The sequence below is a fragment of the Panulirus ornatus genome, chromosome 2, assembly GCF_036320965.1.
Source record: "Panulirus ornatus isolate Po-2019 chromosome 2, ASM3632096v1, whole genome shotgun sequence".
NCBI classification, from domain to species: Eukaryota; Metazoa; Arthropoda; class Malacostraca; order Decapoda; family Palinuridae; genus Panulirus; species Panulirus ornatus.
The window spans coordinates 53304590-53317989 of NC_092225.1; the positions used below are offsets into that span (position 1 = coordinate 53304590).

The window sequence follows — 13400 nt, forward strand, 5'->3', positions numbered from 1 at the left end:
AGTTTTGTATGGTTACTTGGAATGTGAGATGAGTAATTTATGAGTATATGGTGTTGGAAGTGGTACATTTTTTCAGGAAAGGTAATTTAGGTAGGTATGTATGGGAAATAATTGAGATATAGTAAAACATCTGATCAGAATGGAGTGTGAAGGAAGTTGTTGGGAATTTGATGAAGAGAAGTGGTTTACAAGGGGAAATAATTGCAAATATACATTGTTAATTTTTAGTTTCATAATTGAGTTGAGATCAATTAAAACTAACTTAAACCTTTTGCAAATGGCCATGGATACCCCTCCCCCTCCTCCAGTGCTGCTATGGGATATTAAAGAATTATTTTTTCTCATTTTATTTTCCTTTGTCGCTGTCTCCCGCGTTTGCGAGGTAGAGCAAGGAAACAGACGAAAGAAATGGCCCAACCCACCCCCATACACATGTATATACATACACATCCACACACGCAAATATACATTCCCATACATCTCAGTGTACACATATATATACACACACAGACACCTACATATATACACATGCACACAATTCACACTGTCTGCCTTTATTCATTCTCATCGCCACCTCACCACACATGGAATAACATCCCCTCCCCCCTCATGTGTGTGAGGTAGCGCTAGGAAAAGACAACAAAGGCCCCATTCGTTCAAACTCAGTCTCTAGCTGTCATGCAATAATGCTCGAAACCACAGCTCCCTTTCCACATCCAGGCCCCACAGAACTTTCCATGGTTTACCCCAGACGCTTCACATGCCCTGATTCAATCCATTGACAGCACGTCAACCCCGGTATACCACATCGATCCAATTTACTTTATTCCTTGCCCACCTTTCACCCTCCTGCATGTTCAGGCCCCGATCACTCAAAATCTTTTTCACTCCATCTTTCCACCTCCAATTTGGTCTCCCATTTCTCCTCGTTCCCTACACCTCCGACACATATATCCTCTTGGTCAATCTTTCCTCACTCATTCTCTTCATGTGCCCAAACCATTTCAAAATACCCTCTTCTGCTCTCTCAACCATGCTCTTTTTATTTTCACACATCTCTCTTACCCTTATATTACTTACTCGGTCAAACCACCTCACACCACATATTGTCCTCAAACATCTCATTTCCGGCACATCCACCCTCCTGCGCACAACTCTATCCATAGCCCACGCCACGCAACCGTACAACATTGTTGGAACCACAATTCCTTCAAACATAGCCATTTTTGCTTTCGGAGATAATGTTCTCGACTTCCACACATTCTTCAAGGCTCCCAGATTTTCGCACCCTCCCCCACCCTATGATTCACTTCTGCTTCCATGGTTCCATCCGCTGCCAGATCCACTCCCAGATATCTAAAACACTTTACTTCCTCCAGTTTTTCTCCATTCAAACTTACCTCCCAGTTGACTTGACCCTCAACCCTACTGTACCTAATAACCTTGCTCTTATTCACATTTACTCTTAACTTTCTTCTTTCACACACTTTACCAAACTCAGTCACCAGCTTCTGCAGTTTCTCACATGAATCAGCCACCAGCGCTGTATCATAAGCGAACAACAACTGACTCGCTTCCCAAGCTCTCTCATCCCCAACAGACTTCATACTTGCCCCTCTTTCCAAAACTCTAACCTCCCTAACAACCTCATCCATAAACAAATTAAACAACCATGGAGACATCACACACCCCTGCCGCAAACCTACATTCACTGAGAACCAATCATTTCCTCTCTTCCTACACGTACACATGCCTTACATCCTCGATAAAAACTTTTCACTGCTTCTAACAACTTGCCTCCCACACCATATATTCTTAGTACCTTCCACAGAGCATCTCTATCAACTCTATCATATGCTTTCTCCAGATCCATAAATGCTACATACAAATCCATTTGCTTTTCTAAGTATTTCTCACATACATTCTTCAAAGGAAACACCTGATCCACACATCCTCTACCACTTCTGAAACCACACTGCTCTTCCTTAATCTGATTCTCTGTACATGCCTTCACCCTCTCAATCAATACCCTCCCATATAATTTACCAGGAATACTCAACAAACTTATACCTCTGTAATTTGAGCACTCACTCTTATCCCCTTTGCCTTTGTACAATGGCACTATGCACGCATTCCGACAATCCTCAGGCACCTCACCATGAATCATACATACATTAAATAACCTTACCAACCAATCAACAATACAGTCACCCCCTTTTTTAATAAATTCCACTGTAATACCATCCAAACCTGCTGCCTTGCTGGCTTTCATCTTCCGCAAAGCTTTTACTACCTCTTCTCTGTTTACCAAATCATTTTCCTAACCCTCTCACTTTGCACACCATTTCGACCAAAACACCCTATATCTGCCACTCTATCATCAAACACATTCAACAAACCTTCAAAATACTCACTCCATCTCCTTCTCACATCACCACTACTTGTTATCACCTCCCCATTTGCGCCCTTCACTGAAGTTCCCATTTGCTCCCTTGTCTTACGCACTTTATTTACCTCCTTCCAGAACATCTTTTTATTCTCCCTAAAATTTACTGATACTCTCTCACCCCAACTCTCATTTGCCCTTTTTTTCACCTCTTGCACCTTTCTCTTGACCTCCTGTCTCTTTCTTTTATATGTCTCCCACTCAACTGTATTTTTTCCCTGCAAAAACCGTCCAAATGCCTCTCTCTTCTCTTTCACTAATACTCTTACTTCTTCATCCCACCACTCACTACCCTTTCTAATCAACCCACCTCCCACTCTTCTCATGCCACAAGCATCTTTTGCGCAATCCATCACTGATTCCCTAAATACATCCCATTCCTCCCCCACTCCCCTTACTTCCATTGTTCTCACCTTTTTCCATTCTGTACTCAGTCTCTCCCATTTTAGAAAGTTAAAATACAAGGAGGGGAGGATTTCTGGCCCCCCACTCCCATCCACTTAATTTTGGCAAAACAGCCTTATGTAAATATAAAATACTCTGTAGTAACTGAAACAATGAAGAAACCACATAAAAATATATAATACTGCCTAAACAGTGTTTTGAATAATAGAAACCTAGGCCTGATTGTGGGTGGAGGGTGCTGGAATTGTGCAGTTATATATATCCTCTCTAATAGACAAACACATGTTTGAAGGCCCATGGGGATCCATATTACACATACCTAAATAACTGCAAAACTATAAAACACTTCTAAAATCTTCTTACTATGTGGGCAGTGCCAAGTTGTGGCAGAAGGGATGGTCAGAAAGAATGGCATTTTATGTAATGAAACTGGTTATCACACATACTGTTTCACTTCCATTGCCATTATTAGAAGCTCACAGCAAGTTTTTATTATTCTCCCAACTCTTCATATATCTCTCAATCTACCATTGCTGTAATACAAATTTTTACATCATTGGCTGTAAGTGAATTACAAAACTTGATTGATGGAGCGTTAGATGTGGTCAAGTTGGCTAACAGATTATGACTTGGGACTTATTCTTTTATGTTGGGGCAATATATTTCTGCCCGTGATTACTTATGGTTACCATTGTAACCCCACTGGGGTGCTTTTAACCCATTACATATGGCACATAGCATCTCCACCCACTCCACCTTTGTGGTTAGGGAAAACAAAAAAAATAAAGTTTGAATTTTGGTAAAATATCCCTAAGAAAAAAATGTTACAACATATTACCTCAGAAAAGTGAAAAAGTAAAATCAAAACAATACTGCTTGTATCCTGTGGAAACAGTCACAGGCTCACTAAAGGTGATGATTGGGTGTTGGTGTTGTGCTGTTGTGTTCATTCCATCTACTGACAAACAAACCATCATGTTAAAGACCCATAATATTACAAGGAATATAAAACATACTTAAGCAGTTATGAAATCATGCAGAATTAAATCAAAATTAGTGTAATATGACAGATCCCATTTATGCAGTAAATCTTCTTATATCCCTCACACTGTTTCAAGTCCACTTTCAAAATTGTATTTTCTCGGCAAGTATATATTACTCATCCCAGCACATTCTTTACAGTATATCACATGCCCCACATATTGTATACAGTCTAGCAGTCTGCACTAAAAAGATTTCTATTCAGGGTTAGTTTGTCATGCAAGCTATGAGAGAATCTCCATGGTGTGTGGGGATTAGAAGCCTCTAACATCTGGTGTGGTTAATGCCCCTCACCCTTCACTAATGATTGAACAGTGGTACCAGCAATAGCTTGCTCTAGAATGCTCCCCTTCAGTTACCAGTCACCAATCAGCGATGATATCACATTTCTCCCCTTGCTGCCAGGCTTGCACCCGGCTGATGATTCCATGACTTGCTGATCTCCAAGCCCATTAGACTTATCCAGACTTCTTTGTTTTTGTCATTGAATAAGAAATGATAGGGTAAGAGAGAGACATAGTAACAAGGGGAGTTTAGTTGAGACAGCAGAAAAGAATGCGTTGAAATATTAGGACGTATTGTGAGAATGAATGAGGAGACATTGACAGAGAGGATATATGTGTCAGAAATGGAGGGGAGAAGGGGAAGACTGAATAGGAAATGGAGGGATTGGGTGAATAAGACTCAGAAGACTTTGAGTGTTTGAAGCCTGCACTTGTGGGAGGGTGAAAGGCAGTCATGAAATATAGTGACATGGAGCGATGTAGTATTCAGGGGGCCACGTGTTGTCAGTGGACTAAATAAAGCGTATGTAGCAGCTGAGGGAAACCACAAAAAGGTCTGTAGGGCCTGATTGTGGATAGGAGGGCGTAGTTTTGGTGCATGATGCTTTACAGCCAAATAACGGATGAGTGAATAATGCCTTATTTCATCTGTTTCTAGTTCTACCTTGCAATGGGAAATGGCAAACAAGTTTGAAAGAAAAGAAAGGTGTACATGTTAAGTGTTACCAAGCTCCACCTACTCGAGGTTACACTGTTCGTGAAAAGTCACCATGGATGAGGCTATATCATTAGGAGTACAGTTTCCTTAAAGAACTTCTCAGTCCAAAAGAGTCTGCATTATAGTACTGCTAGAAGTAGTGCCGCCTTGGGCTGCAACAGTCTCAAGAAAGAGATCCTGGGTAATACCAGCACTTATAAGAATTGGAGAGAGATTGGTGATTATTGGTGCTTATGTACCTGGTCATGAGAAGAAATATCAAGAGAGGCAAGTGTTTTGGGAGAAACTGAGTGAATGTGTTAACAGTTTTGGTGCACGAAACTGATTATTAGTGATAGGTGATTGAAATGCGGTGAGTAATTGGCAGTTGAGGGTATAATTGGTGTACATGGGGTATTCAGTGTTGTGAATGGAAATGGTGAAGAGCTTATGGATTTGTGTGCTGAAAAAGACTGGTGATTGGGAATACCTGGTTTAAAAAGAGATATACATAAGTATACATATGTGAGTAGTAGACATGGTCAAAGGGCACTATCGGCTTGTGTTAATTGATAGGCATGTAAAAGAGACTTTTGGATGTTAATGTGCTGAGAGGGGCAGCTGGATGGATGTCTGACCATTATCTTGTGGAGGCAAAGGTGAAGATTTGTAGAGGTTTTCAAAAACGAGGTGAGAATGTTGGGGAGAAGAGAGTGGTGAGAGTAAGTGAGCCTGGAAAGGACACTTGTGTGAGAAAGTACCAGGAGAGATTGAGCATAGAATGGCAAAAGGTGAGAGAAAATGATGTGAGAGGAGTGGGTGAGGAAGGGATGTATTTAGGGATGCAGTGATAGCATGTGCAAAAGATGCATTTAGCGGGAAAATGGTGGGAGGTGGGCAGATTAAAAAGGTAATGAGTAGTGGGATGAAGCTGTTAGTGAAAGATTGAGAGGTGATACTTACAAGGAAGGAGTGTAAATGAGTGGGAGATGTATGAAAGAAAGTGGAAGGAGCAAGGGTTGAAAAAGAGGGCAAATGAGAGTTGGGGTGAGAGAGTGTCAGTAAATTTTATGGAGATGTACTGGAAGGAGGTAAATAACATGTGCAAGACAAGAGAACAAATGGGAACATCATTGAAGGGAGCAAGGGGGGAAGCAATAACAGGTAGTGATGAAGTGAGAAGGAGGCAGAGTGAGTATTTTGAAGGTTTGTTGAATGTATGTATTTTTATTATACTTAGTCGCTGTCTCCCACGTTTGCGAGGTAGCGCAAGGAAACAGAGGAAAGAATGGCCCAACCCACCCACATACACATGTCTATACATAACGCCCACACACGCACATATACATACCTATACATTTCAACATATATATATACGTATACATACACAGACATGTCCATATATACACATGTACATATTCTTACTTGCTGCCTTCATCCATTACTGTTGCCACCCTGCCACACATGAAATGGCACCCCCCTCCCCCCTGTGTGCGTGCGAGGTAGCGCCAAGAAAAGACAACAAAGGCCACATTCGTTCACATTCAGTCTCTAGCTGTCATGTGTAATAAACCACAGCTCCCTTTCCATATCCAGGCCCCACAAAACTTTCCATGATGCACTCCAGATGCTTCACATGCCCTGGATCAATCCATTGACAGCATGTCAACCCTGGTATACCACATTATTTCAATTCACTACTCCTTACATGCCTTTCACCCTCCTGCATGTTCAGACCCCCATTGCTCAAAATCTTTTTCACTCCCTCCAATTTGGTTTCCCGCTTCTCCTTGTTCCCTCTACCTCTGACACATATATCCTCCTTGTCAATCTTTTCTCACTCATTCTCTTCATGTGACCAAACCATTTCAACCCACCCTCTTCTGCTTTCTCAACCACACTCTTTTTATTACCACACATCTCTCTTACCCTTTCATTACTTACTCGATCAAACCACCTCACACCACATATTGTCCTCAAACATTTCATTTCCAACACATCCACCCTACTCCTCACAATCCTATCTATAGCCCAGGCCTCGCAACCATACAACATTGTTGGAACCCCTATTCCTTCAAACATACCCATTTTTGCTCTCTGAGATAACGTTCTCGCCTTCTACACATTTTTCAACACTCCCATAACCTTTGCCCCTTCCCCCACCGTGTGACTCTTTTCTGTGGTTCCATCCGCTGCAAAATCCACTCCAGATATCTAAAACACTTCACTTCCTCCAGTTTTTCTCCATTCAAACTTACCTCCCAATTAACTTGTCCCTCAACCCTACTGAACCTAATAACCTTGCTCTTATTCACATTTACTCTCAGCTTTCTTCTTTCACACACTTTACCAAACTAAGTCACCAACGTCTGCAGTTTCTCACCCAAATCAGCCACCAGTGCTGTATCATCAGCAAATAACAACTGACTCACTTCCCAAGCCCTCTCCTCCACAACAGACTGCATACTTGCCCCTCTCCAAAACTCTTGCATTCACTTCCCTAACAAGCCCATCCATAAACAAATTAAACAACCATGGAGAGATTACACACCCCTGCCACACCCCGACATTCACTGGGAACCTATCACTTTCCTCTCTCTCTGCTCATGCATATGCTTTACATCCTTGATAAAAAAAATTTCACTGCTTCTAGCAGCTTACCTCCCACACCATATATTCTTAATACCTTCTACAAAGCATCTCTATCAACTCTATCATATGCCTTCTCCAGATCCATAAATACTATATACAAATCCATCTGTTTTTCTAAATATTTCTCACAAACATTCTTCAAAGCAAACACCTGATCCACACATCCTCTACCACTTCTGAAACCACACTGCTCTTCCCCCATCTGTTGCTCTTTACATGCCTTTACCCTCTCAATCAATACCCTCCCATATAATTTCCCAGGAATACTCAACAAACTTATACCTCTGTAATTTGAACTCACCTTTATCCCTTTTGCCTTTGTACAATAGCACTTTGCATGCATTCTGCCAATCCTCAGGCACTTTATGATATCCTTACCAACCAGTCAACAACACAATTGCCCCCTTTTTTAATATATTCCACTGTAATACCATCCAAATCTGCAGCCTTGCTGGCTTTCATCTTCTGTAAAGCTTTCACTACCTCTTCTCTCTTTATCAAACCATTCTCCCTGAGCCAGTCACTTCGCACACCACCTCACCCAAAACACCCTATATCTGCCACTCTGTCATCAAACACATTCAAAATACTTACTCGATCTCCTTCTCACTTCACCACTACTTGTTATTACCTCCCCATTAACCCTCTTCACCAATGTACCCATTTGTTCTCATGTCTTATGTACTTTATTTACCTCCCTCCAAAACATCTTTTGTTATCCCTAGAATTTAATGATACTCTCTCACCCTAACTCTCTTTTTCACCTCTTGCACCTCTCTCTTGACCTGCCTCTTTCTTTTACACATCTCCCAGTCATTCACACTACTTCCCTGCAAAAATCATCCAAATGCCTCTCTATTCTCTTTCACTAACACTGTTACTTCATCCCACCACTCACTACCCTTTCTAATCTGCCCACCTCCTACCTTTCTCATGCCACAAGCATCTTTTGCACAAGCTATCACTGCTTCCCTAAATACATCCCATTCCTACCCCACTCCCTTACTTCATTTGCTCTCAATCTCTCCTGGTACTTCCTCACACATCTTCCATCCCCTTTAGTCGCCTTCTAAGACACACGGGGAATGCAAGGAAAGTATTCTTTCTCCCCTATCCCTAGGGATATACATATATACACTCCTGTTGCTACCCCACCCCACAGGAAACAGTATCATTACCCACTGCTTCAGTGAGGCAGTGCCAGGAAAACAGACAAAAAGGCCACATTCGTTGACACTCAGTCTCTAACTGTCATGTGTAATGCACCGGAACCACTGCTCCCTATCTACATCCCTGCCCTACAGAACTTTCCATGGTTTACCCAGACATTTCACGTGCCCTGGCTCAGTCCATTAACAGCACATTGATCCTGGTATACCACATCATTCCAATTCACTCAATTCCTTGCCTGCCTCTCACCATCTTGTATATTCAGGCCCTGATCGCTCAAAATCATTTTCACTCCATCCTTCCACCTTCAATTTGGTCTCCCACTTCTTATTCCCTCTACTTCTGACACATATATCCTCTTCGTCAACCTTTCCTCACTCATTTTCTCCATATGTCCAAACCCCTTTTCTGCTCTCAACCACCCTCTTTTTCTTTCCACACCTCTCTCTTACCCTTTCAGTACTTACTTGATCAAACCACCTCACACCAAATATTGTCCTCAAACATTTCATTTCCAATGCATCCACCCTTCTCCGTACAAACCTATCTATAGGCCATGCCTGGCAGTCATATAATATTGTTAGAAATACTATTTCTCTGAGATAATGTTTTGACTTCTGCTTCCTTGGTTCCATTCTCTAATGAGTCCACTCCCAGATATCTAAGACACTTCACTTCCAATTTTTCTTCATTCAAACTTACGTCCCAGTTAACTTATTCCTCAAGCCTAGTGAACCTAATAACCTTGATCTTATTCACTTTTACTCAACGACTTTCTCCTTTCACACACTTTTCCAAACTCAGTCACCAACTTCTGCAGTTTTTCACATGAATCAGCCACCAGAGCTGTATCATCAGTAAACAGCAACTGACTCACTTCCCAGGCCCTCTCATCCTCAACAGACTGCTTACTTGCCCCTCTTTCGAAAACCTTTGTATTTACCTCCCTAACCACCCCGTCCATAAACAGATTTAACAACCATGGGGACATCACACACTCCTGCTGCAGGCTGACATTCACTGGGAACCAATCACTCTTCTGTCTTCCTACTCATACACATGCCTTACATCCTTGATTAAAAACTTTTCACTGCTTCTAGCAGCTTACCTCCCACACCATATACTCTTAAGACCTTCCATAAAGCCTCTCTATCAACCCTATCATATGCCTTCTCCAGATCCATAAATGCTACAAACAAATCCATCTGTTTTTCTAAGTATTTCTCACACATTCTTCAAAGCAAACACCTTATCCGCACATCCTCTACCACTTTTGAAACCACACTGCTCTTCCCCCATCTGTTGCTCTTTACATGCCTTCACCCTCTCAGTCAGTATCCTCCCATACAATTTCCCAGGAATACTCAACAAATTTATGCCTCAATAGTTTGAACACACCTTTATCCCCTTTGCCTTTGTACAATGTCACTATGCATGCATTCTGCCAATCCTCAGGCACTTCACTATTATTCATACATACATTGAATATCCTTACCAACCAATCAACAACACAGTCACTCCCTTCTTAATAATTTCTGCAGTAATACCATCCAAACCTGCCGCCTTGCTGGGCTTCATCTTCTGCAAAGCTTTCACTACCTCTTCTTTTCTTTACCAAACCATTCTTTACACACCACACTGACCAAAACACCCTACATCTGCCACTCTATCATCAAACACATTCAAGAAACCTTCTAAATACTCTCTCCATTTCCTTCTTCCTTCATCACTATCTATTATTATTTCTCCCCTTGCCCCCTTCACCAATGTTCCCATTTGTTCTCATGTCTTATGCATGTTATTTACCTCCTTCCAAAGCATCTTTTTATTCTGCCTAAAGTTTAGTGATACTCTCTCACCCCAACTCTCATTTGCCCTCTTTTCCAACCCTTGCAGCTTCTTGACCTCCTTGCCACTTCCTGTTATACATCTCCCATTCCTTTGCAATCCAAATGCCTCTCTTTTATCTTCCATTAAAACTTTACTTTTTCATCCCACCACTCACTACCCTTTCTAATCTGCCCACCTCCCACCTTTCTCATGCCACATGCTTGTTTTGCATATACTATCACTGCTACCCTAAATACATCCCATTCCTCTTCCACTCCCCTCCCCTTTTACCATCCCACACTCAATCTCTCCTGTTACATATATGTATATATTAGAAATTGAAATACAAGAAGGGTGATTTTTAGCTCCCCACTTCTAATCCAGTAGGTCACTTCTACGACGTGCTGGGAATATAGAGGGAGAATTCTTTGTTCCCTACCCCTAGGGGCTGTGGGTTCAGAGCATTACACAAGACATCTAGCTGTAGAGCAAATGAGGCCTTTCCTTACTCTGTCCCTGGCACTACATTTCTAACATGGGAAATGGCAAACAAGCATGGAAAAATTTACAAGTATGTATATATTTCTGTAACTAGGAGTTTCACATATTCAAGTCACAATTATATCTTTTCTTGCCACAGAAACAATATGCGAGCAGCTGCAAGTACAACACCACAGTACGAAACAGACTACAACTCAACTCAGCAGTATGTACAAGTTGAGATGCCCTCACCTGATGACCAACAATTTGTCATCTACACAAGCTAATTTGTGTGTAAAGAATATTTGGTGTATTTCAGAGACAGAATAATTGGTTTTGCACATGTGTATTTTCTATATGAATTGACTTTTATTGTGATTTCCAGTGGATTTAAACTTGTGCATTACCTTACTGTAGGGGGACATATCAGAAATATCAGAAATGAATAATAATGGTATGTAACATAAGTGCTTTATGATTTTGTTACTGTAAATTATATGAATATGGCATTAGTAAAGTAGCTCATACAGTGCTGTGGAAATTACTAAATAAAACATTATGAAGTTTTTGTCGTTTCTGTATTTTAAAAAATTTTCTTTTTACTATACTCATACACAAAAAATATTTTGTAACAGTGAACATACATAATTGTCAGTCAACAAGTAATTTTGAAATAATGGGATGGAACAAGCTAAAGATTTGCTGAAAATATATTGAAAACTGACTAAATGGAATGCTCGATATTGCAGGAAGCTTAACACAGAATGAAAGTTAATCACTCCCATATAAAGAAAACCTTAATGGCAGTTATGATTAAAATTATAATGAAATGTAGATGTAACACTCAACTGGAGTTAAAAATTTGAATCTTGTAATGAAAAACTAGGACAAAAAATGTTTTGTCCTTATTGAACTTGTATTATTCATAGAAATGGGTCAAATTAACCAACAATGTAGGTTTTGGAAGCTGAAAACCTAACAGGTTAGGATTCGCTCTTATAATTTGGCAAGATGACAAAAGCCTTCACCCATTGTGAACAAGCAAGGTGTCCACAGGCAATGCTCATTAACACAGCCACTCCTCCAATCAGCAACTTCTACCAGGCTGACATTATTGATCTGCCTTCCAATAACTACCAGGAGCTAACACTTTGCATATTGCAGGTACCAACTCAAGGCAACTGCCAAAGGTCAGTAGAACAGGTTTTTGTAAACAATGAGGGAAAGGCAGGCCAGGGTACAAAAACAGTAAAAACTGCTTTTGAAAAAGACCATCTTAAAGAAAAAAACATTTTTCAAATTTATAAATTAGCATTTCTATCCTCATCGTCTGACCCATGAACATGAAAGTATACCCAACATGTTGGAGGAGCAATAGAAAGAAAATATTTAGAAGAGATTTAATCCCAAGGTAAAAACAACTGAAGAATACGGAAAACTTATTCTTTTGGAGGAGGAATTCCAGAACCACACAGGGTAGGTCCAAAGTCAGGGGGAGAACTTTAATCAGATTTCTTCCAACAAAATGGTTTTGAGAACCCTAATGAATATGCCATCTTCCCCAAGCTTGGGTACTAGCAAAAAGCCTTACACAAGCCAATGAAGGTGTTCAAAATCCATGCAACAAAAGTAGAGTGCTTAGTGAATTTCATGTCATCCAAGCAGAGGGGTTTCTTAATCAGTTGTAACGATTCAATAGTAAATGCATTGCAGAACAAATACTAGAGATAATTATACACAACTTATTTATGTAAATGAAAGTGGATTGCAAGAGGGGTGAGTATTCATGATGATAGCTTCTGGCTAGGAGAAGGAAACTGATGAGAGGCAAGTGATTTATGGTAGAAGTTGAGTGACTGCATTAGCAGTTTTGATAGAAGAGGTTGGGTATTAATGATGGGTGATTTAAATACAAGAGTGAGTAATGGGGCAGTTGAGGGTATACATGGAGACGAGATATTCTGTGAGATTAAGAGGAATGAACAGCTTGAGCACTTGTCTGCTGAAAAAGGACTGGTGATTAGTAATACTTGGTTTAAAATGAGGGACATACATAAGTACATGTGTGTGTGTGGAGGAAAAGGTAGGACAGAAGGAACAGAAGTAGAAACCAAGCAGGGAGTGCTCATCCTTTAGTCACCCTCTGTGAAACACAGTGAATACGGAGGTAGAATTCTTTCTCCCCTACCTCTAGGGATGTGTATATTTATTTGCTGATATCCACAAGGAGAAATGAAACAAAATAAGCACAAGTGCACATTTGTGTAAAATTACTTTGGGTAGATTCGTATATCTCCCATAATGATGTAATTATACATGAAAGTGCATTTGGGCTTATTATGTTTCATTTTTCTTCATGGTTATCTGCAATTACTAGATCACACACATCACTGTG

General features: G+C 40.6%; 1 protein-coding gene across 1 annotated transcript in view; it reads left to right on the plus strand.

The window, feature by feature from the left end:
- LOC139756450 (uncharacterized) overlaps positions 1-11571 on the plus strand; it is a 47776-nt gene extending 36205 nt beyond the window's left edge. Inside the window, exon 5 of the mRNA XM_071675910.1 lies at positions 11166-11571. Coding sequence (XP_071532011.1) covers positions 11166-11292 — 127 coding nt within the window. The 3' untranslated portion in view covers positions 11293-11571. The remainder of the gene's footprint in view (positions 1-11165) is intronic.
- The last annotated feature ends 1829 nt before the right edge of the window (positions 11572-13400 follow it).